The 25581-nt window shown below is 36.2% G+C and overlaps 1 protein-coding gene across 1 annotated transcript in view; it reads left to right on the top strand.

The window, feature by feature from the left end:
* Positions 1 to 25581, top strand: part of HERC1 (HECT and RLD domain containing E3 ubiquitin protein ligase family member 1) — a 205299-nt gene that overhangs the window by 63366 nt on the left and 116352 nt on the right. The window contains exons 4-17 of the mRNA XM_061157327.1: positions 2013 to 2207; positions 3013 to 3324; positions 6991 to 7087; positions 7647 to 7790; positions 9158 to 9285; positions 10694 to 10838; positions 11215 to 11386; positions 12641 to 12775; positions 13109 to 13274; positions 17011 to 17136; positions 18099 to 18320; positions 21966 to 22118; positions 22244 to 22376; positions 23979 to 24170. Coding sequence (XP_061013310.1) covers positions 2013 to 2207; positions 3013 to 3324; positions 6991 to 7087; positions 7647 to 7790; positions 9158 to 9285; positions 10694 to 10838; positions 11215 to 11386; positions 12641 to 12775; positions 13109 to 13274; positions 17011 to 17136; positions 18099 to 18320; positions 21966 to 22118; positions 22244 to 22376; positions 23979 to 24170 — 2320 coding nt within the window. The remainder of the gene's footprint in view (positions 1 to 2012; positions 2208 to 3012; positions 3325 to 6990; positions 7088 to 7646; positions 7791 to 9157; positions 9286 to 10693; positions 10839 to 11214; positions 11387 to 12640; positions 12776 to 13108; positions 13275 to 17010; positions 17137 to 18098; positions 18321 to 21965; positions 22119 to 22243; positions 22377 to 23978; positions 24171 to 25581) is intronic.

The raw sequence follows: 25581 nt of genomic DNA, 5'->3' as shown, positions 1-25581 counted from the left end.
TAAAACAAGGGTTACTTGAACATAGGCACCAGAATGCTGGTTACCAGATGGCTGCGCAGTGACTGATGGGTGAGTAGTTTATGCAGCGTGGCTATGCTGGACAATGGGATGATACTCAGAACAGTGTGCAGTCTAGCATCTATGAATTATTCATTTCTGGAATTTTCCATTTAATATTTTCAGACAGCAGCTGACTGCCGGTAACTAAAGCCACAAAAAGTGAAACTGGAAAAAGGGAGACTACTGTGATAGATCTTGAGATCAGTTCTAACTTGCTTGAGCCCATCATCCTTTTATTGGCAGCAGAATTTCAGATCTTTTATTAGGGACTAGCAACCTTTATTTATGCACATTTTGTGTGTTCTCAGAACTCTCCTGATGTTCACTGAAAATTATTTGACACACGTATTCTCTTGTTTTTGGGTACTATTTAAAGGTTCTGACTGAAATTATACCTTCCCATTTAATGGTCTGGTGATATAATACATTGGCTTTTAAAGATTCCTCTTTTATTTTGCTTGATTCAGGGAAAAAAAAAAAACCAAAAAATAAATAAAAAGCTTTAAAAAGCAGTCAACAAATTGACAACTGCTGTTGTCAGAGATAATATCTTTATTGTATGGGATTCATACAGGTCAATAAAAAATCCACTGAGCTCTAATAAATAAATGGTTGCAAGTTAGTGGTAAGCAAATAGTTGGGAGTTCTGTTGATAATAAGGAACTGTGAAGTTAAAAGAATGCATCCTCTTTTTCCCCAATGAAGTTTTAAAAAAAAAATTTAAAGCATAATAATTATTGGTGTGAATGCAGTGAGACTGGTACTCTCACATAGGCCTATTCATTGGTTAGGAAAACTGTGATGACAACCCTGGTTCTGTGCTTTTGGCAGGGTTTTGAGGAGAGAGGAGGGGAGAGGAGAAGCCTGAATTTTATAAAGCATTATGAAGGGCAATAGACTTTACCATTATATTCAACACAAATGTAAATAAGCCATGATTTTTTATATAGCTATATCTATATATACATATAGATATACATATATACATATATAGATAATGTATATATAGATTGTATATAATGTATGTATAGATAATATATATACAATTGTATATAATGTATAGATAATGTAGGTAGATTATATAGATAATGTACATATATACATATATTGAGATATACATATACATATGTATATACATATATACATATATAGATATGTGTAGATACGTGTGTGAGTATTGAATTGCTCTGGGCCACTATTGTTTTTAGGGAAGCCCTCATTTTGTTTAAATATCATAACACCAGTTTCAAAGGCAATTTGGTATGGTATCTTTCAGGAATCGTATGATTATTGGCATTTTTTGCATATAATAGTCCCATTTCTGAGTTTCTCTACTAAGGGAAGTAATTAAACATGTAGCAGCAGCTATATTGTTAAAAATGGCTTATATAACTAATAAGTAGAAAGAATCTGAATGTCCTTTTAAAGGAAAATGCTTGAGTAAATTGTGATTTTTACATCAGATGAAATATTATTGGTTCAGTTATGAAGACTAGGTAGACAAAGAAAATTCTGTATGGTCCTTTTGTGTCATCACTTGTATATCCCCTGTGATAACTGTTAAAAAACATGTATATGCAGAACTCTGGAAGGACATATATAAAAAAAAGGTAACATATATTAAGGTGATAGGATTATTAAAGGTGGAGTTTTTCTACTTGTTTTTCTATAATGCTGTTTTATACATTAATAAAATATTTAGGTATAAAAAGCTTGATTGTGTCTTCTCCTCCCCATTTTTGCCACGTTTGTTAGTATCTTTTAGTGATTTTTTTCTGTAGGAGTATGTAATCTAGCTATCTGTGTTTAAGATTGAATATGTTGTTCTTAGGTTATTTGAGCAGTTGAGATAGTTTTAGAAGAAAGAAAGTCAACAATTTCAGAGAATATCTATAAAAATATCTATACTAAAAATGTCTCAAGTGTTCATTGCCTGTTTCTTATTTTAATAGGTTTGCAGAATGGCTTCTGATTACTCAAGAACATGTGCTAGCCCTGATAGCATTCAGACTGGTGATACTCCCATTGTTTCAGAAACCTGTGAGGTTTATGTTTGGGGGAGCAATAGTAGCCATCAGTTGGTAGAAGGCACACAGGAGAAAATACTACAACCCAAACTGGCTCCTAGTTTCTCTGATGCTCAGACTGTGAGTTCTCTGCATACTTTACAAATTGGTGGATAACACAGTTTGCTTTAAATAATGTTATGGGTGGGATTTTTTTGGTTTTTGTTTTTATCAGTGAATGTTCTTGCTTGTTTTCTTATCTATATTGTTCCTGTACTATACTGCGTCAGTTTTTGCGTTTTTATAGAAAAACTTATTTTAAGTCCCTCATTTTCCTAAGAGTATTTCCAAGTTTTAAAAAATCAAATTTGCATCAGGAGTTTTAAAAAAAATTATGAATGTCAACAGACTTACCATATATTCAACACAAATAGTAAATTTTAGACTAGGTGAAAATTAGAATTTTCCTTTCGCCATATTGGCATTCCATTTTCTTATTGTGATCACTTTTTTACCTTTGTAGCTACCTTTTAGGCAAATTGGAACTTTCTATTTTATTATTTTCATTAAAATATATGCTTCTCTCAAATGAATTTAGAATAAATATTACATGGTTCTTGTTATAATGGACCTTAAGGAATTACAGGAAAATTTTACTGCTTTCCCTTCACCAGTAATATTAAAGGAGAATGAAACATTTTACTTTGTTGTTTCATTGAACCAAAACTGGATAGATAACCTGAAAAGATAAAATATACATTAACAATGAAGTCAATGTGAATAGGCCATTAATAATTTTCTTTATTTTTCTGTTTACTTCTTAATCTCTGTGGAGATGCATTTCCACTTTAAAAGATTTCCTTTGAGCTTCTTTGGTAAGATAAACTTGAATATTATACTTTGATTCTCACAGAAGCATGTTATATCTCATTCTGTTTGTTTATAGATTGAAGCTGGACAGTACTGCACTTTTGTCATTTCTACAGATGGCTCTGTCAGAGCTTGTGGTAAAGGCAGCTATGGAAGACTAGGCCTTGGAGACTCTAATAATCAATCTACTTTAAAAAAGTTAACATTTGAGCCTCACAGGTCCATTAAAAAGGTCTCATCTTCTAAAGGATCTGATGGTCATACTTTAGCTTTCACTACAGAAGGAGAAGTCTTCAGTTGGGGAGATGGTGATTATGGGAAACTGGGACATGGAAATAGTTCAACACAGAAATATCCCAAGCTTATTCAGGGCCCTCTGCAGGGAAAGGTATGTGCCTTCTTTTTGGATTTAAAAATAATTAGTTGCACTGGTACTTATGGTTGCTATAATTGACAATACCTTTCAGATTTTGGTGTATTCTGAGGTAGCCCTCCTCCTAACCCTTTGGCTTATCTTTTGTATGTCTGCTTGATGGTTTACAGCACACTTTCACGTGTAGTTTTTAATTTTAATTCTTCTAACAGCTTTGTTAAAGCAGTTATTATTTTCATTTTACAGATAGGAAACTGAGAATCATCCATTTTACAAATATTTATCTAGTACCTTATATGGGATTCCCTGGGGGCTCTGCCCGCAATGCAGGAGACCTGGGTTTGATCCCTGGGCCGGGAAGATCCCCTGGAGAAGGAAATGGCAACCCACTCCAGTACTGTTGCCTAGAAAATTCAATGGATGGAGGAGCCTGGTGGGCTACAGTCCATGGGGTTGCAAAGAATCAGACACGACTGAGCAACTTCACTTTCTTTTCCAAGTGCCAGGCAATGTTTTAGGCATTTGACATACAATAGTGAACAAAAGGGGCTTCCCTGGTAGCTCAGCTGGTAAAGAATCTGCCTGCAGTGCAGGGGACCCCAGTTCAATTCCTGTGTCGGGAAGATCCTCTGGAGAAAGGATTGGCTACCCGCTCCGGTGTTCTTGGGCTTCACTGGTGGCTCAGATGGTACAGAATCTGCTTGCAATGCGGGAGATCTGGGTTTGATCCCTGGGTTGGGAAGATCCCCTGGAGGAGGGCATGACAACCCACTCCAGTGTTCTTGCCTAGAGAAGCCCCGTGGACAGAGGTACTTGGCAGGCTACAGTCCATGGGGTTGCAAAGAGTCAGACACAACTGAGTGACTAAGCACAGCACAGTGAACAAAAGAGACAAGATCCTTATTCTCGTGGATCTTTAATCTGTGGTCTGGAGATAATAAGTAGGCAAGCATATAAAGTAATTTCAAATAATAGTAAAGGAAAAATTGAGTAATGTAACAGATACTAAGTTTGATGGGGTGTGATACCAGATAATGAGATCAGAAGGTTCTCTCGGAGTAAATGGCATTTTAACAAAAACTTAAATGAGGGATTAAAAGTGGTTAAGTAAGTTGCCCAAGGTCACACACAAATAATCAGCACCATTAGAAACTGAATCTACAACACCTATTTTTGTTTCTCTTTTACCTTTCCTTAAAGAAATGAAGTCATTTTCCTAACTTAAAATTATATGCAATTTTGTAAGTTCCTCCATTTTAAGTTTGCATTCTTTCTATGAATGTTTTCTTTTATACAAACCTTTAAAATTTAAATTTTATTTTATACCAGAATTAAAAGTGGGATACTTTTCTTTCATGGGAATTTGTCTGACAAAGTTGGCCATCAGATGAATTTTAGTTCAGTTCAGTCGCTCAGTTGTGTCCAACTCTTTGCGACCCCATGAAACACAACACACCAGGCCTCCCTGTCCATCACCAACTCCTGGAATCCACCCAAACCCATGTCCATTGAGTCGGTGATGCCATCCAACCATCTCATCCTCTGTCGTCCTCTTCTCCTCCTGCCCTCAATCTTTCCCAGCATCAGGGTCTTTTCAAATGAGTCATCTCTTCGCATCAGGTGGCCAAAGTATTAGAGTCGCAGCATCAAAATCAGTCCTACCAATGAACACCCAGGACTGATCTTTAGGATGGACTGGTTGGATCTCCTTGCAGTCCAAGGGACTCTCAAGAGTCTTCTCCAACACCACAGGTCAAAAGCATCAATTCTTCAGTGCTCAGCTTTCTTTATAGTCCAACTCTCACATCCATACATGACCACTGGAAAAACCATAGCCTTGGCTAGACAGACCTTTGTTGACAAAGTAATGTCTCTGCTTTTTAATATGCTGTCTAGGTTGGTCATAACTTTCCTTCCAAGGAGTAAGCATCTTTTAATTTCATGGCTGCAATCACCATCTGCAGTGATTTTGGAGCCCAGAAAAATAAAGTCAAGCCACTGTTTCCACATCTATTTGCCATGAAGTCATGGGACTGGATGCCATGATGTTAGTTTTCTGAATGTTGAGCTTTAAGCCAACTTTTTCACTCTCCTCTTTTACTTTCATCAAGTAGTAGCTCTTTAGTTCTTCTTCACTTTCTGCCGTAAGGGTGGTGTCCTCTGCATATCTGAGGTTATTGATATTGATATTTCTCCCGGCAATCTTGATTCCAGCTTGTGCTTCATCCAGCCCAGCGTTTCTCATGATGTGCTCTGCATATAAGTTAAATAAGCAGGCTGACAATATACAGCCTTGAAGTACTCCTTTTCCTATTTGGAACCAGTCTGTTGTTGCATGTCCAGTTCTAACTGTTGCTTCCTGACCTGCATACAGCTTTCTCAAGAGGCAGGTCAGGTGGTCTGGTATTTGCTGGAGCAAATGAATTTTACTTTATTATAACTTTAAATGTTTAAGTTTAAGACATCAGCCTTAAAGCAATGAGCCTGAGAACATTCCACTTAACGTCGAGAGATCTTTTGATAAAGTGTTGAATATGGGACTCTAAGAAACTTCAGATAAATACTCTTTAAAATTATATTGTTTTTAGTTTTTCTAGTACCTTTTTTCTTACTTCCCATTGTTTTTAATTTTTTGGCCCTATTTCATGACTTTAAACCCAGTGATTGAACCCAGGCCACCACTGTGAAAGTGCTTAGTCCTAACCACTGGACCTCCAAGGAATTCCCTACTTATATTCTTTTAATGTTCCATTTTACAGTGGAAACATTACTAGTTAAAAATAACTTAGTATGAATATCATGAAGGAAAAAGTCCCCCAAAATGAATTAATAATTTACAGGTAAAATTTTCAGAAATTCTTAATAGATTATCTAAAATGTATTAGGTACTCAGTATTTTTAATTGAATCTTAGATTTTCTAAAGTGAGTTCTGACTTTTGCAGATTAAAAAATGTGGTTATTAGTACAGTTATTTTTCTGTTTATTTTTCAGAAGTTAGTGAATTTGATCATTGTTAAAAGGTATAAGTGATCCCCCAAATTGTGCTGCCATATACCCTTATTTCCCTGATTCTGCTTATCAGCTCTGTAGCTATTTGAGGGTAAAGAGATACTGTTAGGAGTTTAATTGATATAAACGTATATACTCCTTAGATCTTCTCTCCTTGGTAACAGTCAGTGTGCTTTTGAGAGTTAGCCCTATTATGTAATGAATTTTTCTTGATTAACCAGGACTGGATTATATTTAAAAGTTTAAATGTTCTATTTAAAAATTTTTCATTGTGTCATGAGTGTTCAGCCCCATCCAGCTCTTTGAGTAAAGAGTTGATTGGTGATGTAGTATTGTTGCAAGTGATTAGATTGATGTATTTGGGGCGGGGAGGCAAGGGGTGAGAGGGTGCTGCTAACCTTTACAATCTCTTTGTGGGAATTAAGAAAAGTTGTTCTTTCTTGGTAGAAGCAGAGCTTGTGGCTTGGCCAGCAGAGCTCTGGCTGTATTTCAGCACTTCCTTGACCCTTTAGCTAGGCACCCTTTCTGGAGCAAACGCTTCTAAACTGTCCCTGGCCCTTCCTGGATGAGCTGTGAACATCAGTATCTCTGAAGTCTGTGCGTAGAGTCAAATGCGAGCTCTGTATTTTTTCACCTTTGTATTCATCAGATTCCCTTTGTGTGCAATGCAGGTGGTTGTGTGTGTGTCGGCTGGATACAGACATAGTGCTGCTGTCACAGAGGATGGTGAATTATATACGTGGGGTGAAGGAGATTTTGGAAGATTAGGTAAGATTTTTTAATAATTGAAGTTATTTTCACAGAAAAATAGAGATGACAGTGGTTATTGAGAAGCAGTGAGACTGATAGGCCAAAGACTGTTGTTTATTTTTTTAGTTTTAAGCTCAGAGAAAGATAATTTTATAGAGAGAGTACCTAGATTCTGGAGCTTTTAAGATGTAATTAAGTCTAGCAGGTATTTACTATAGGCGTTATAGGATTTCAGGGATAAGAAAGAACCATCCTGAAGTGATCCTGAAATGTGTAACATAGAGGTAGTGAAAACAAGTTAACATTAACATGATACTAGATAGCTATAGATACGTGTTATGAGAGGAGCATGATAGAATGTTCTGCTGATTCCCTGAAGGAACTGGGTACCTCATATTGGGAGCAGCCTAGAAGATGAGATGCGAAGATATTAGAAATGATTCAGTTTTTCATATTAAGTTGCACTTTAAAAATTCATCAATTCTGTAAGTAACTTGTAATGTTTATTCTACCTGTGAAATAATGACTTAAAGAAAAAGAGTTAACATTATTTCTTTCTTGTTGTGTTTTATCCAAGGTCATGGTGACAGTAATAGCCGTAACATTCCAACATTAGTAAAAGACATTAGCAATGTAGGAGAGGTTTCTTGTGGCAGTTCACATACTATTGCTTTATCTAAAGACGGGAGAACTGTATGGTCTTTTGGAGGAGGAGACAATGGTATGTAAAAAATTATTTATTGATAACTTTGGCCTTTTTTCCCCTTGAGTTTTAAAAATTTTATTTTTAAGTTGTACAAGCGTATTGTAGAGAACTCAGATACAGATGAGCAAATGTTTTTTCTGACATTGAAAAAATTTAAATGAACTGTTTCTACAAATGTTGCTCATAAACATTGTTAAAATTTTGGGAGATAGACATCTAAATGTTATACATATGCACTTATGTAAATATGTGCATATATTTCTATATAGATATATTAAAAAAAGAAGGCAGACCTATCTATACCATAGATACTATCTTGCAACCTGTTGGTTTTTGTCTAATAGTATCTTATGAATATCTTTGTATGTCAACAAATATGGCTGTACATTTTTCTTTTCAGTGGCTCAAAGTATTCTTTCATGTGATTGTAGCAAAACTTACAAAGCAGTTTATTATTGTTGAATATCTAGACTGTTTCCAGTTTTTTTCAGTATCAAAAACAGAATAGTGAATGACAGTCTTCCTACTTTTCTTAGTCACTCCCACCAGCAATATGAGAATGCTCACTTCCCCATATCCCTCATAAATACTGGCAATTAAAATTAAGATGTTTAAAAAATAGTTTCAATAGTGAAATGGTATTTAGCTTGTATTTACTTCTTAGGGAGTTTCTTGGGCTTTTTTTTTTTCCCCTCCCTTTGGTGATTTGCCAAGTTTTCTGTTTGGTGAATTATTGAGTCTTTTTAAAAAAATAAAATATGTATACACATTCTTGAATGTGTGTGCTAAGTCGCTTCAGCCCTTTCTGACTCTTTACGACCCTGTGGACTGTAGCCGTCCATCCATCTCCTCTGTCCATGGGATTCTCCAGGCAAGAATATTGGGAGTGGATTGCTCTGCTCTCCTGCAGGGGAATCCTCCCAACCCAGGAATCAAACCTGCATCTCTTATATCTCTGGATTTGGTAGGCGGGTTCTTTACCACTAGTGCCATCTGAAAAGGCCACACATTCTTGTATAGGACCTGTTTATTTTATCAGCAAATTTAAAGTTAGAAATATGACCATTAAAGACGAGAAAGATAGTAAATGAATTTTCTGTATCTCTCTTAAAGTGTTTTTTATTGCTTCAAATTAAAGAAACCTATTGTTGTTTTTTTTTTCTTGCAATGAAACGATTCATTTGTTAATATCCTCTGCTATCAGAAATTTTGTTTTCTAAGATGTTTCTAAGTTTTCTAAGATGAGCTTTCTAAGATGTGAACAATTTGTCAGGTTAGTCATGGAAAGGTTAGTGATGTTTATCAACATTAATAGTTAGAAAAAGAGTAAAGTTTCTTTGAAACAAATAAGTTGTTTAACTTGAATATGTTTGTTTTTATAGGCAAACTTGGCCATGGTGATACCAACAGAGTGTATAAACCTAAAGTTATTGAAGCTTTACAAGGAATGTTCATTCGTAAAGTTTGTGCTGGAAGTCAGTCTTCACTTGCTTTGACATCAACAGGGCAGGTAGGACTAAGGGATGAACATAAAAGGTTGAGAGTATTTCAGAGGGCCAGGTGACTGAAAAGTAATAATCGTATTTAAATTTTAAAGTTAATCTACTGAAAGGAAATATTTTCTCCTGATTGAAGATGTTGAGTGTCTGAGAAGGAATGAAGTTTTCTGACTTAACCTTCGTAAGCTAGATAGACTTGTTAACTCCATGTTCTTTGTATTAAGATAATTTTAAAAAGCCTTCTAGCACTAAGCACCCTTTAAACCTTTTCCTAGAACTCATGAATAGTGGGGGAAAGTGAGAATAGATCTTGCTGGAATCAGTGATATAAACTAAGAAGGCAAGAAGGTGATCAAGAGAGAGATCAAGGAGAATATTTCCAGATGAAAAATAATGAGAGGGTTAGGTGTTTCTGGAAAAGGGTTACTCAGGCTTAAGATAGTCAGAATTGTGTAATCCCTTTAAACTTTTGATTTTCTCCATGCATGTGTTAACTTCCTTCTGTTCGTTGGTGGTGGAAAGGGTCTAGCTATGGCGATTGGTTCAGTTCAGTTGTTCAGTCGTGTCTAACTCTTTGTGACCCCACGGACTGCAGCCTGCAGCATGCCAGGCTTCCGTGTCCATCACCAACTTGTGGAGCTTGCTCAAACTCACGTCTCTTGAATCGGTGCTACCATCCAACCATCTCATCCTCTGTTGTCCCCTTCTCTTTTTGCCTTCAATCTTCCCCAACATCAGGGTCTTTTCTAATAAGATGGCTCTTTGCATCTGGTGGCCAAAGTATTGGCCACCATCATTCCTTCAGCATCAGTCCTTCCAATGAATATTCAGGACTGATTTCCTTTAGGATGGACTGGTTGGATCTCCTTGCAGTCCAAGGGACTCTCAAGAGTCTTCTCCAACACCACAGTTCAAAAGTATCAATTCTTCAGTGTTCAGGTTTCTTTATAGTCCAACTCTCACATGCATACATGACTGCTGGAAAAATCATAGCTTTGACTAGACTTTCAGAGTCTCTGCTTTTTAATGAGCTGTCTAGGTTGGTCATAACTTTTCTTCCAAGGAGCAGGAGTCTTTTAATTTCATGGCTGCAATCACCATCTGCAGTGATTTTGGAGCCCCCAGAAGTAAAGTCTGTCACTGTTTCCATTGTTTCCCCATCTGTTTGCCATGAAGTGGTGGGACCGGATGCCATGATCTTAGTTATTTGAATGTTGAGTTTTAAGCCAGCTTTTTCACTCTCCTCTTTCACTTTCATCAAGAGACTCTTCAGTTCCTCTTCGCTTTCTGCCATAAAGCGAAAGCTATGGTGATAGACTGACAATAATCGAATCTGTGTCTCCTGCATTGGCAGGCGGATTGTTTATTACTGAGCCACCAAGGAAACCCTAACGTATAGTGTATTTTTGTTTGTTTCAGGTCTATGCTTGGGGCTGTGGAGCTTGTCTAGGTTGTGGTTCATCGGAAGCTACTGCACTGAGACCAAAGCTTATTGAAGAACTGGCTGCCACAAGAATAGTTGATATTTCTATTGGAGACAGTCATTGTTTGGCTCTTTCTCATGGTAAGATCATTTGTTTTTAAAGAGATAGTGTTAAATACTACCTTTCATAAGTGTTTTACATTTATTTATTTCTCTTAGTTTTGGCTGTGCTGGATCTTTGTTGCAGTGTATGGGCTTCTCATTGTGGTGGCTTCTCTTGTTGCATGTGAATTGTGGGTTTTAGGGTCGCAGGCTTCAGTAGTTGTGGCATGTGGGCTTAGTATTTGTGGGGCACGGGCTTAGTTGCTCTGTGGCATGTGGGGTCTTCCCAGACCAGGGATTGAAGCTGTGTCCTCTGCATTGGCAGGTGGATTCTTAAATCACTGGACCACTGGGGAATTCCAGTGTTGTGCATTTAAATTTGAGTTTTCTTTTGTTCTTTACGTTTTGTTTTCAGACAATGAAGTTTATGCCTGGGGAAATAACTCAATGGGACAGTGTGGACAAGGAAACTCCACAGGTCCCATTACTAAACCAAAGAAAGTAAGCGGCTTAGATGGCATCGCCATTCAGCAGATCTCTGCTGGAACGTCACACAGTCTGGCGTGGACTGCTCTTCCTAGGGACAGGTGAGTGTGCCCCTGTTTACAATGTCCTGTGTCTGATTAACAAAAACACTCAGAAGCAGAAATAATCGAACATTGTTAACTCTTCTGAATATTTCTGATAATGGCTTTTTTACTGTCATAGACATGCCATCTAGATATCTTTCAATTTGAAAGTTGAGGTTAGATGTATTTCATAAGCAAGATTGTACATTAAAATGCTATCTTAATTTAAGTGTCTTTTAAACATTTTGAATTCCTCCTCTCTCTCTCCAGATACTGATCTTAAAAATTGTGTCCACTTAACAGGAGGAAACTAAATTAAAATAATCAAAATCAGAACTAGGTGTCATTGCTTTTTAATAATAGTTAATTAGCTTCCATGCCCTTTATCTGTGTCATTGTTTTTTAAGCAGTGGCCATACTTTTAGATGAAGGAAGTTACTTTTTGCAGAAATTTAACTTTTTCCTAATGATAACCCTATCTTTTTAGATAATCAGGTAATTTTTAGCCAATATTTGAAGATTGAATTTTAAGAAATTTGGGAGTTATTTCAGCTATGTTCAGATGTATATGGGCTAATTAATAATTTGGAATATATTGTATTTGTATTCTAAACCCTTGGTTCAGATATGGTTATCATAGCATTCTGACCAATTTTAAACATCTATAGATAATTACTCTCTAAAACAAAAGCTGAAAATACAATAAATTAAATATAAATAACTTAGTGTCAGTGTTAAATCTGCAGCTTTCCACCTTATATGTAGAAAATGATTCCCAAGATCTTGAAAATTTTCACAAGAGTTTTGAACAGGTTTTCTTTTAGTATTGAGTTTGCCAGAAGTTCTTTCAGGCTTTTCCGTAAATCCTGTGGAAAAACCTGAACAAACTTTTTGGCCCACCCGCTACATTTCAGGATATCACTGTACAGAGTCAGGCTATTTTTCTTAATATGAACTGTACATCTTATGGATCCTAAGAACCAGAAGGGGCTATAGTAATTCATGCAGTTCAGCACTTTGACTTAAGGTGAATCCAGACCTCCTAAAATAAGTAGTGGCTATATATTTTCTTCTTGAAGAATTCTAGAAATGGCAGATTCGTAGTCTTCTTCAGTTGCTAAAATGAAGGGTTTTTATCACCTTTATAATCAGAAAGGTCTTTGTATATCTTATTGACATCTTTCAACTTTAGTACCCTTAATTTTTGTTTTTGATTGTGTGTGAAAATTTCACATTAAGGGTATTTCATGATTTTCTTATGCTTCCTTCTAGACAAGTTGTTGCCTGGCACCGACCTTATTGTGTAGATCTTGAAGAGAGTACCTTCTCACACCTTCGTTCATTTCTTGAGAGATACTGTGATAAAATAAACAGTGAGATTCCCCCACTCCCTTTCCCTTCGTCAAGGTATGTTATATATGCGTGTGTATTTGTATGTGTCTGTGTGTATGTGCACACGTGCACACAGTCTATTACTCATTTTGAATTTTGAGTTATTCTTTCTTACTCAATTTCTCCCTCAATTATATGAAATTTTATAATCAAAAAAAGAGCTCAGCATGCATATGTACTGATAATAAGCTTTGGGAAAAATTATCCATAAATTCATGAACCATGTTTTTAAAATTACTGTTAGTCATAATTTGAAAAAAATTTTAAAGAGAGAAAAAATATTACCCAAAGTAGATAGCATGTGCTCTTTTATATTCCAGAAGTTTATAGCAGTTTATTTGGTTTCAGGGAACACCACAATTTCCTCAAACTGTGCCTGAAGCTGCTTTCAAATCACCTTGCTCTTGCACTTGCGGGAGGGGTAGCTACTAGCATCCTTGGGAGACAGGCAGGTCCACTTCGAAATTTGCTCTTCAGACTGATGGACTCAACTGTCCCAGATGAAATCCAAGAGGTAAGAGTATAAGACTTGTACATCTGTGTCTCAGTCACATTTCTCCTTAAGGTTGTGGCTTGTAAATTCAGCTTGTATTGGTAAATTTCAATTGGATGTTCTTTCTGTTACTTCTGTTTTCTTGGTGGGCGTAAATTTTTTGTTAACTTGTCCTTTTTGTTAGCTTGTCTATCCTAAAGGTCAAATGTCACTTCTGAGAAACCTTTCATTTCCTGCTCTGCTGCCAGGTTTGATTTCTCCATGTATGTTGTCATCACATCACATTGTTTTGTGGTTGTGTGCTTACAACTGTGTTTCTCTTTTCCACCAGAAGATGAATTTCTGAGCACAAGTACCCAATTTTATTTTTGTAGAATGCACATAACATAAAATTTGCCATCTTAACCATTTTTAAGTATACAGTTCAGTGGTATTAAATAAATTTATAATGTTGTACAACCATCACCACTGTTTATCTCTCTCTTTTCATCTTACAAATTGAAATTCTGTACCCATTAAACAATAACATACCATTCTCTCCCTCCCTTCAGCCACTAGCAACTACCAATCTACTTTGTTTACGATTTTGACAACTTGTATGTCATAGAAGTGTAATCATACATTGTCTTTCTGTCAGTGGTTTTTTCACTTAGCATAACGTTGTCATGATTTATCTGTGTTAAGTAGCATGTGTCAGAATTTCCTTTTTAAGGCTGAATCATCCTTTGCTATTTATATATATTAAATTTTTGCTCATCTGTCATCTTTATGACCTTGAATTGAGCAATGGTTTCTTAGATATCATGTCCAAACACAAGCAGCCAAGAAAAAAGATAAATTAGACTTCATAAAAATTAAAATGCATTTATTTTTATGCTGGTGCTGGAGAGGGAGTGCTGAGCTGTTGGTTATGAAGAGTGACAAATTAGACTTTATTTATCACTTGAAACTGTTGCTTCAAGTACAGATCAGTTGAAGGAACAAACTCTGCAACAACCATTAGGACCAAAGAAGAGTACACTTAAGTTGAAGATGTAACACTTGATCTGAAACAAGAAATTTGTGCCTGCTCAACAGCTTTGAAAGAGAACTTACCAATGCTGCTAGTAGTCTTTGTTTTTTAAAAAATTAACAAACATTTGTGCTTAAAATGACAGTATCAAGAAAATGAAAATAAAACTCACAGAATGGGAGAGATATTTGTAAATTATGTGTCATGTCTCATAAGATTCTAGTTTCCAGAATATATAAAAGATTCTTACAACTCAACAGTAAACAGCCCAATCAAAAAATGAGTCAAAAATCTGAATAGACATGTCTTCAAAGAAGAAATACCTAAGGCCAGTATGTACTTGAAAAAAAATGTTCATCATTAGGCATAAGGGAAATGCAAATTAAAATCACAGTGAGATACTACTTCATACCCACTGAATGGTTGTAATCAAAAAAGACTGATAATAGGATTTCCCTGGTGGTCCAGTGGTTAAGAATCCGCCTGCCATTGAAGGGTATAGGGGTTTGAAACCTGGTCCAGGAGGATTCCACATGCCACAGGGCTACTAAGCCCATGCACCACAACTACTGAACCAGTGCTCTAGAGCCTGTGAGCTGCAGCTGCTGAAGCCTGTGCTCTGCAATAAGATAATACACCACAATGAGAAGGCTGCACACAGCAACAAAGACCCAGGGTGGCAGCAACAACAACAAAAAACTTATAATAACGAGCATTGGTGAAGATGTAGAGAAATTGGAACCTTCATATATGGCTAATGGGAATATACAATGATACATCCACTTTGGAAAACAGGTAGTTCTGTAAATAGTTAAACATACAGTTAGCATATAAAGTAGCAATTCCACCTGGGTCTATATCTAAGAGAATTTATTAAAAACTTGTATGTGAATGTTCATTATTATAATGTTCAGTATTATTCATTATAGCCAAAAAGTGGAAACAAACAAATGTCTGTCAGCTGGAGAAGGGATGAACAAAATGTATGTCCATACAATGTAATGTTATTCAGCTATAGAAGGGAATGAAGTACTTATACAGGCTACAGCATGGGTGAATCTTCTAAACATGCTAAATGAAAAAAACAAGTCACAGAAGGTCACATACTATATGAAATGTGCAGAGTAAGCAAATCCATTGAGACACAAGGTAGGTTAATTTGTTGTCAGAAGTTTTGGGTGAGGAAGAGATGGGAAATGGCTGCTCATGGGCAAGGTTTTTATGGGGGTGATGAAAATGTCCTAAATTAGATAGTGGTGATGGTTACACAACTCTGAATAAACTAAACCTACTGAATTTTATACTTTCAAAAGTTAAATTTTATAATGTGAATTATATGTCAATTAAAAAAAAAGCAAAATGGATACAGTGATTTTCCCATAAGAATTGTAGAAAAATTCTTCTAGCTTTCAGATTGTTAGTCAGAAAATCTATGCTATTCAAATTTTAAATCCTTTTATGGATATCTTTTCCTCTCTGGATTCTATAACAAGTTCTGCTTCTCTGTTCTCACATTTTAAAATGATGTGAACTGTTGTGGGTCCAGTTTTATCCAGTCGTGTATATTTGGTTAGACTCTTAATTTGGAAACTTATAGCCTTCAGTATTAAGAAATTACCTTGAAGTGTGTGATGATTTCCTCTTCACTGTTTTCTATGTTCTTTCTCTCTCTCTCTGAAACTCATTATTGGGTAATAGACCTCCTGGATCATTCCTCTTAATTTTCTTAGGTTTTCTTTCCTGTTTTCCATCTTTTCTCTCCTCTACTTTATGAGAAATTTAATTTTTATATTCTAACCCTGCTATTGAGGCTTTATTTTCTTATGTTTTTAATTTATAAGAGCTCTTTTCTTAATCATCGAGTGCTTCTACTTTTCTTATTCAGCACCGTTATTTTAGTGATAAAGAAGCTATGACCCAGAGAAGTTTGAGGCTTAAGATAATAGAGCTATTTTTTAAGCTGTTCCTGCTACCTGGACATTTGTTTGGCTAAGTCCTGCTCCGTTTTTGAACTAAATGCCTAATCCTCAGGGAGACCCTCCACGATGAGCCCATGCATGTATGCTTAAGTCACTTCAGTCAAGTCCAGTTCTGTGCGACCCTATGGACTGTAGCCCACCAGGCTCCTCTGTCCAAGGGATTCTCCAGGCAAGAATACTGGAGTGGGTTGCCATGCCCTCCTCCAATAAGTCTTCCAGACCAAGGGCTTGAACCTGCATCTCTTATGTTTCCTGCATTGGCAGTCAGGTTGTTTACCACTAATGCTACCTGGGAAGCCCATAGACTGTGTTAATTGCCTTTATGTATGGGTGCTCACTCAAGTTTGCACTTCATTTTACTTTTTCTGTGTGACTCTTTTCACACTTAAAATTGCTTACTCAGGGTCTCTTTTTCTTATTAGACTATATGCTTATGTAAGCACGGCTTTTATGTGTCTCGTTGGTTGCTACATTCCCAGCACTTTTCAAAGAGCTTTATCAGGCTTGACACTATTAGACCCAACACTGAATATTTATTACATAATATTAGCTATGTAGTGGCAAATCCAGAATTCTAGTTTTCTTAAAGACGTCTAAAGAGGGATTTCATGCTTTCTTTTATTCATATGCCACCTTCTTTAGACTTCTATGATCCACCTTCTTTAGACTTCTTTGATCTTAGTAGTCCATGGATTTATTTTTTATGTGTTCCTATTAAAAATGTAAGAACGAAGCCAAATAAATCTACTTTTTTTTTTAATATAAGGTTGTAATTGAAACTCTGTCAGTGGGAGCAACCATGCTGTTACCTCCATTACGAGAACGTATGGAATTACTTCATTCTCTTTTACCCCAAGGACCTGATAGATGGGAAAGCTTATCTAAAGGACAGGTGAGCCTTTGTCTGGTATCTAAGTAAACCAGTACTATATTATCAAAAAAAGACTGAGAGGGAAATAAAACTAATCAGTTGCCAATGTTCATGGAATAATACTTCACTTTATGAGACTGGTACATTCTAGTATTTAATGCTTTGTGTTGAAAGAATTCCCAGGCTTCTAATGAAAGTGAAGCAAGTGATAACTTAAGTGATTTGGGGCTCATTATTAAAATTATGCCTAATTTTTCCAATGTTGTTTACACCATCAAGCCAGAGAACTTAATTTATTTGTAGTGTGTGGAGTTGAAATCAAGGGCATGAGCTACTGTTGGTTCCCTGCCCAGAACTTTGTTTGAAATAGTTATATAAAAAGTAAAGGAAGATGACTGTTGTGAAAAAGTACTTGATGATTTGAGTATGCTTCTTCTTTCCATTTTTATTGTCATATGTGCATTAAAATAAGTATGCTTTGCTCAATCAAATAGAACAGTCAATTGTAGAGTTACAGATTTGAGGGAAAAAGTGTTACTGGCGGTATAATAGCCACAGATGCTTTCCAATGAGTATTTTGCATTAGTTTAGATTTCAAGTGATTTATTTTAAACATTAGAATAGATAATTTCATTGGTAATTTTGTAGAAGAATGTGTACTGTAATTTATCTGTTGACATTTCCTCCTCCTACTTATAGCGCTAAAATTATTATGTATAGTGTGCCATTTTAGCTTAGAGTTTCAGGTAGTAAGGATGTAATACAACACTTTAAGTTGCAATTTCTGAAATGGTATTAGTGGGATAGCTTTTTTAAAAAATTACACATTTTCTAAAAGATTACTGTCTATTAGGATATAAAGCACATTTTAGCATCATTATAGGTTTTTGTTTTTTTCTGGGATTTTTTTAAAATTTACTTTTCTAGTGCATTTTAAGCTAATTATTTGTTCCTATTTCATCCATGGGAATATTTTTCTTTAGAGAATGCAACTGGATATTATTCTGACAAGTTTGCAAGATCATACCCATGTAGCCTCCTTACTTGGGTATAGCTCACCCTCTGATGCTGCTGACCTCTCTTCTGTATGCACTGGCTATGGAAACCTGTCCGATCAACCTTATGGCACTCAGAGCTGTCATCCAGACACCCATCTAGCTGAAATTTTGATGAAGACTCTCTTAAGAAATTTAGGATTTTATACAGTAAGTTGCCCTTTTTTTGTAGTAAAAGAAAAAAGAAGAAGAAAACTTGGGTTGGGGGCTTCCCTGGCAGCCCAGTCCAGTGGTCAAGACCCTGCACTTCCAGTGCGGGAGACACAGGTTTGATCCCTGATCAAGGAATTAAGATCCCACATTCTGCAGTGTGGCCAAAAAAAGAGAAAAAAATACTTCGGTTGGTTCTTTTTGAAGGGTGTAGGGATCATTTCACGTCAAAGTATTTTGACATTTAAACACTTATGAAATAAAGTTTTTCTCCCAAAGGGGGGAAATGTGTCAGATATTCCGAAATATTGTGGGTGCCAAGTGACTTATAGTTGAGAATTCCAAAGAGATTTATTTTGGAATTTTACCAAATTTTTTCTGATATTAATGTATAAGAATAAACAGATAAAAATAGTCAACAACATTTTGCAAGAGAAGAATCATGAGGAAAGGATTAATCTTACCAGATATGATCTTATAATTAAACAGTATGGTTGATACTGACTAAAAATAGGCTGGTCAGTAGGAGAAAAGACAATGGACAGTAGTATTGCTTTTTCTTATTAGAGTGCCCTTAATTCTTACTCTCTGGTGTTTCATAGATTTTTCTTTTTTTTTCCTTTCCATTTCTGTGGGTTCTAATCCATATCATCATGACCTAATGGTAATAACGGTGTTATAACTGTTGTCACTGTCACTGGTCTCCTCTCAGCATCTTACTGCTGGAATAACCTTGTTGTATTAAATAACCTCGTTTTATTAAATCAAAACTTTTTCAGACTCTTCATCATTTGGCTTACACACTACACTCACCTGAGCTTGTGTGTAGCACATCTATCTCTTCTCTTCTTGTCTGCCAGTCTGTGACTTCTTTAACACTTGACTATTCTAGGAAGGCTTTGCTTAAACAACATTTTCTAACTCTGTAATTATAACCTCATGAAAAGTATAGTAGTCACTCAGTTGTGTCTGACCCTTTGCAAACCCATGGACTGCAACCTGCCAGGCTCCTGTGTCCTTGCAAGAATACTGGACTTGGTAGCCATTCCCTTCTCCAGGGAATCTTCCCAACCCAGGGATCACACCTGGGTCTCCTGCATTGCAGATGGATTCTTTACCTTCTAAACCACCTGGGGAGCCCAGAAAGGCTTCTTGGAAGCCTTGGTGAAATAACCTTTTCTAGCCATGTAACTATATAACTTAATACCTCTTATCAGTTTTTAGAGACAAAGTGTACTGTGTAACTAAACTTCAAAGTGCTTGTGTATCATTTCACATTGTCTCCTACTCTTCAGAGTCAGGTCTGTATGTTCCTTTTTTTGGTACAAGTCTTCCCTAGTATCTCAGTTGGTAAAGAATCCTCCTGCAATGCAGGTGACCCCGGTTCAATTTCTTGGTCAGAAAGATCCGCTGGAGAAGGGATAAGCTACCCACTCTGATATTCTTGGGCTTCCCTGGTGGCTCAGCTGGTAAGAATCTGCCTGTAATGCAGGAGATCTGGGTTCGATCCTTGGGTTGGGAAGAGCCCCTGAAGAAGGGAGCCACTACCCACTCCAGTATTCTGGCCTGGAGAATTTCCATGGACTGTGTAGTCCATGGGGTCACAAAGAGCCAGATATAACTGAGTGACTTTGACTTAGTGTTGTATTCTGCCCAACTTAAAAGGTTGTTGATTAAGTCAGAGTAACAGTTGTTCCTGTAGAATTATTTTCTTTCAGATTTAAGAATATAAATTTGATCTGATGTTTGGCTGCAGATGGAATGGGAACTGTGTTATAAGTATATCCATTTGGTATTAACTGAAATTTTTTCCCAAAGTTCTATTAAAATATTGCCTTTCTTATGCCATTAGGGCTGAAGTAGATGTGTATAATACATGGAAATGGAAATAAAATACTAACTGTAATAACTGCTTTTAGGCTGAAAATCGTAAATTACTGTTTCTTTCTGATATAATTTAAACCAATTTGTCTTATTCTAAGATTTTAGAATAAGAGTGCTTGTCTTGGTATGTTTGTGCTGCTATAATAGAATACTACTGAGTGGACAGCTTATATACAACACAATTTATTTCTCACAGTTATGGAGGTGGAAGGTCCAAGATTAAGAAGGCAACAGATTGGTGGTACCTGTTTCTTGGTTCGTAAACAGCTGTCTTCTTGCTGTCTTCACACAAGGGAAATCTCTGGGATTTCTTATAAGTTCACTCTGCCCTCATGACTTTATCACCTCTCAGAGGCCCCACCTTCAAATACCACTGCATTGGGGATTAGGTTCAACATAAGAATTTTGAAGGAACACATTCGGTCTCTAGCAGTGCTTATTTGCCCACTTAAAATGGTGCTTATATAGTGGGAGTTGGTGATGGACAGGGAGGCCTGGCGTGCTGCGATTCATGGGGCCGCAAAGAGTCGGACAAGACTAAGCGACTGAACTGGACTGAACTGATATAGTGACAGCCTTAAAATATTCTGAGACTTTCTCTTGCATATTATAAACAAAGATCATAGTTTATGCATAAGGATGTTTATCACATCATTATTTATAAGAAATAGAAATTGGAAACAACAGAAATATCTAAAAATTGGGGAATGGTTATGTAAATTATATATGCTCAGTGGACTATTTTGTCTCAGATTTTACGTACATATGGTTTATGAAAATACAAAAAATATTTATAGATCTGTTAGAAAAGAGAAGACTAAAAATAGAACATGTAGTTTTATGGAAAAAGACACAAAGAAAACCAGAAAAGAAGTACAGAAAAAAATTAGATACAGTGGTTGGCTAAATGGTGATTTAAACTTTCTTTAAAAAAAATACAGTTTTAGTATTTTCTAAATTTTTTACACTATTTCTTTTTAAAAAATATTTTTAACTTGAAATAACTTAAAATTTATGCATGAATTACAAGAATCGTTCAAAGAAACATCCCATACCCTTCAGCCAAATTTGCCTTTCTTCCATCCATTATTTGAAAGTAAATTGTAGAAATCATACTGGCTATTACTAAGCATTTAAGCATACATTTCTTAAGAAGGACATTCTCTTTCTTATATAACAACAGAGCAGGTACTGAATTCAGCAAATTTAACATTGACACAGAACTATTGTATAATATATAGTCCATGCTCAAATTTATACAGTTATCCCAGTAATGTCCTTTATGGCACCCTCCCCCTGTCCCTCAAATTCAGTATCATACTTTGTATTTAGTTTTTATGTTTCTGTAGTCCACCTACTGCATTTATAATCAGAAATAAATTTAATTTCTGAGAATTGTGTTGTTAGAAATTCAGGTGTGTGAAAATAAAACCTTTACATAAGAGGTTGGGAAAACAGTAGTATTAAAATGTTGATATGTTTTGTCTTTGGGTATTGTTGTGTTCCTTTTTCTTGTTTTCTGCATTTTCAAAGTTTTTGTGGTGAAACATTATTACCTTTTTTTTAATGGAAAAGCAAGTTGAAATTGCATGATAAATCTTACCATCTTATAGCTAATGACTTCATAGCAGTAGCAGAGATGTAAGGATTAATAATGAGAGAAAGGAGACCGTGGCTTCTTAAATCAGAATTATTTATGGTAGAACATTAATTTAACTTTCAAACACTTCAGATATAATCTTCATTTATGTATCATTTTAGGATCAAGCATTTGGGGAGCTAGAAAAGAACAGTGATAAATTTCTACTTGGAACATCATCTTCAGAGAACAGTCAGCCTGCTCATCTTCATGAACTGCTATGTTCACTGCAGAAACAGCTGCTGGCATTTTGTCATATCAATAACATTAGTGAGGTATGTGATTCTTTGCTTTTTATGGTAATTTCTCAGGAACCTTGAAGCTCAGGTATTTGGGCAAACTATGAAATTTTTGTACCTTGAATCTTCCAGTGTAGTAATTTAGAAACTTTTTCCTTCAGAACTCAAGCAGTGTGGCATTGCTTCATAAACATCTTCAGCTCTTGTTGCCTCATGCCACAGATATTTATTCACGTTCTGCAAATTTGCTGGAAGAAAGTCCTTGGAATGGCAGCGTCGGAGAAAAATTAAGAGGTATGTTTGGTACTGGGTTTCATATTTAATCAGTGGTTGTAAAGCAGGAATTTTTAGCCTTTCTAAAGCCAAAGAGGGCCTGAAACCTCTGAGTGGAGTAGGAATGACTTTGAATCTCCTGAGCTGGGTTTTGCATGATGGCAACAGTGATTGATCTGGTTAATCTTAAAAGATGCCCATTGTTGTGATAGAGGTCTAACTTAAAGGAATTAGATGACATATACTCAAAAAGATTAATATTAAATGGCATAAAGTGAGATTTTCATCCATTTCTTTACCTTTCTTTAGCATTTGCCATCCTCTTTCCTTCTTGAAATACTTTCTTTTGTGTGTGTGTGTAGCAGAGTTTTATTAAAGTATAAAAAGGGACAGAGAAAGCTTCTGACACAGGCATCAGAAGGGGGACAGAGAGTGCCCTCTCGCTAGCCTTAGCAAGGAAATCATATACTTTTTCAACTGGTTATTACAATAAATCAAAAGAATGTCTCAAGATTGTAAAAATTTTACCAGACCCACTCCCACAATTTACATTTTAAGATGACAGGGTTCAGTTCAGTTACTCAGTTGTGTCCAACTCTTTGTGACCCCATGGACTGCAGCACCCCAGGCCTCCTTGTCCATCACCAATTCCCGGAGTTGACTCAAACTCACATCCATTGAGTTGGTGATGCCATCCAACCATTTCATCCTCTGTTGTCCCCTTCTCCTCCCGCCTTCAGTCTTTCCCAGCATCAGGGTCTTTTCCATTGAGTCAGTTCTTTGCATCAGGGGGTCAAAGTACTGGCGTTTCAGCTTCAACATCAGTCCTTCCAATGAGTATTCAGGACTGATTTCCTTTAGGATTGACTGGTTGGATCTCCTTGCAGTCCAAGGGACTCTCAAGAGTCTTCTCCAACACCACATTTCAAGAACATCAATTCTGTGCTCAGCTTTCTTTATAGTCCAACTCTCACATCCATACATGACTACTGGAAAAACCATAGCTTTGACTAGATGGACCTTTGTCAGCAAAGCATTGTCTCTGCTTTTTAATAAGCTGTCCAGGTTGGTCATAACTTTTCTTCCAAGGAGCAAGTGTCTTTTAATTTCATGGCTGCAGTCACCATCTGCAGTGATTTTGGAGCACAATTTTTTAATTTAAAAAATTACATTTGGTTTAAAAAACATAAAGACTTTCCTCACTAAAATGTAAGCACTGTGAGGGCAGGAATTTTTAGTTCTTTATTCACAGTCATACACCTTTCACCTATAATATGCCCGGTATATAGTTGTAAGTCTTCAATAAATACTTCTTAAGTGAATCTGAAAATGAGAATAAATCTGTGAATGAGAAATTCTTAATACATTTTAAGTGAAGATGCTATAATCATTTGAATTTGTTGGCACAAGGATATGTGTGCTTTCCCATAAAGTGTCTGTTGTGATGCTTTCAGAAAGTAAATAAATACTAACCCCAACCTAGCTACCAGAGAGTTATATAATAATTCAACAAAGAGTTATTGAATTAGTGCACTCCAGTTCTAGGCAAAAATAACTTATTTATTAGTTTTTTTTTTTCTTTGTTTGAAAGTTGATCCATGTTAAATTTCTTACCCTTCATAGATGTGATATACGTCTCAGCTGCAGGCAGTATGCTCTGCCAGATTGCTAACTCCCTCCTGTTACTCCCAGTGTCGGTGGCTCGGCCTTTGTTGAGTTACCTCCTCGACTTGTTGCCACCTCTTGATTGCCTTAATAGACTCTTGCCAGCTGCTGCTCTTTTGGAAGACCAGGAGTTACAGTGGCCTCTTCATGGTACGTACAGTTAATAACGGAGTAAATAATGCATTTGAGAAAAGTTATTCCTCTTTCCCATATCAGACAAATTATATCTGACACTTTGGGATATAATGTGATCAAAAGATAAAGTCATTGCTGTCTAAGAGCTTATAGTGTAAAGTGGGTACCTGAGATGAGAAAATTTAAGAAAGTTGCTTGTACATAAAGTGACACAAATTGAGTCTTTATCTGATTATTAGGCTTGAATAGTATATTTCATTGATTTCAAGACATGCTTTTTTTCACATTTTGACATGGCTTAATTTGGATACATCTTGCAGTGGATAATAGGAAAGCATTGGTTTCATAAACTGGTTGGCAGCATAATGATACATTTTACAATCAATGGATTGATTTAAGTTTTGTTTCTTAAATACAAAGATTTTTAGTTTTAAATCTCTATTTGACAGTAAAATATTTTGTATTTTGGCTTGATACATAGATAACTGATTGATTGTAAAAGAGAGAAATTGAGAACCCATCTTTCTTTTCAGATTCTTTATAGAAAATAGCATTTAAAATTAAAAAAAAAAAAAAAAAAAATTGGGGCTGCGCCGGGTCTTAGTTGCTGCACACAACGCCTTTTCTATTTGCAGAGAGTGGGGGCCACTCTTCAGTTGTGGTGCTTAGTCTTCTCGTTGCAGTGGCTTCTCGTGTTGTGGAGTGTGGGCCCTGTGGCATGCAGGCTTCAGTAGCTCAGGCACGTGGGCACAGTAGCTGTGGCCCTGGTGGCCCTGGGCTCCAGAGCACAGGCTCAGTAGTTGTGGCGCGCAAATGGGGGATCTTCCTGAACCAGGGATCAAACCAGTGTCTCCTGCATTTTAAGGCGAATTCTTAACCACTGGACCACCAGGGAAGCCCAGAAAATAGCATTTTGATTTTAGGCATAATGTGTGAATTCACTCTTAATTTATAAAATTCTGGTTATTTTATTCCATTGAAGATAACTTAAAATATTATGTCTAGAAAACAGCAATGTATTTTTCTGTTGAAGTCTGTCTATCCTAAGTTTATCAAAAGAGTTTCATTACTGAAATCTTAAAAACTTTTCAAGTTTAAGTGAGATTACATGTTTAATGGGAAGAATCCTGGACTAAGGCATTAAAAGATTTCGATTTTAGTGTTGGCACTGTTTGAACTTGGGTGTTCTTTAAACTTTGGTTTCTTCTCCTGGAAAGACTACTTTGAACAGAATACTTTGAGGACCCGTCTTACACCCCATTGTTTTGTGTCAATTGGATTTAGATGAAGTCAAATGTTAAGGTTACAGCTGTTTCAGGATATTGATTAGACTTTATATGGAGCCATTCCAGGTTTAGTCTTGTTTTTCTGAAGCATCTCAGAATTTTCTAAGACTGATTACTCTATTTGTCTTAGGTGAGGTAAG

Source organism: Dama dama, chromosome 12 (genome assembly GCF_033118175.1).
Source record: "Dama dama isolate Ldn47 chromosome 12, ASM3311817v1, whole genome shotgun sequence".
Taxonomy (NCBI): domain Eukaryota; kingdom Metazoa; phylum Chordata; class Mammalia; order Artiodactyla; family Cervidae; genus Dama; species Dama dama.
Note: the sequence above shows the minus strand (reverse complement) of the source record. Positions and strands in the feature narration are given on the sequence as shown.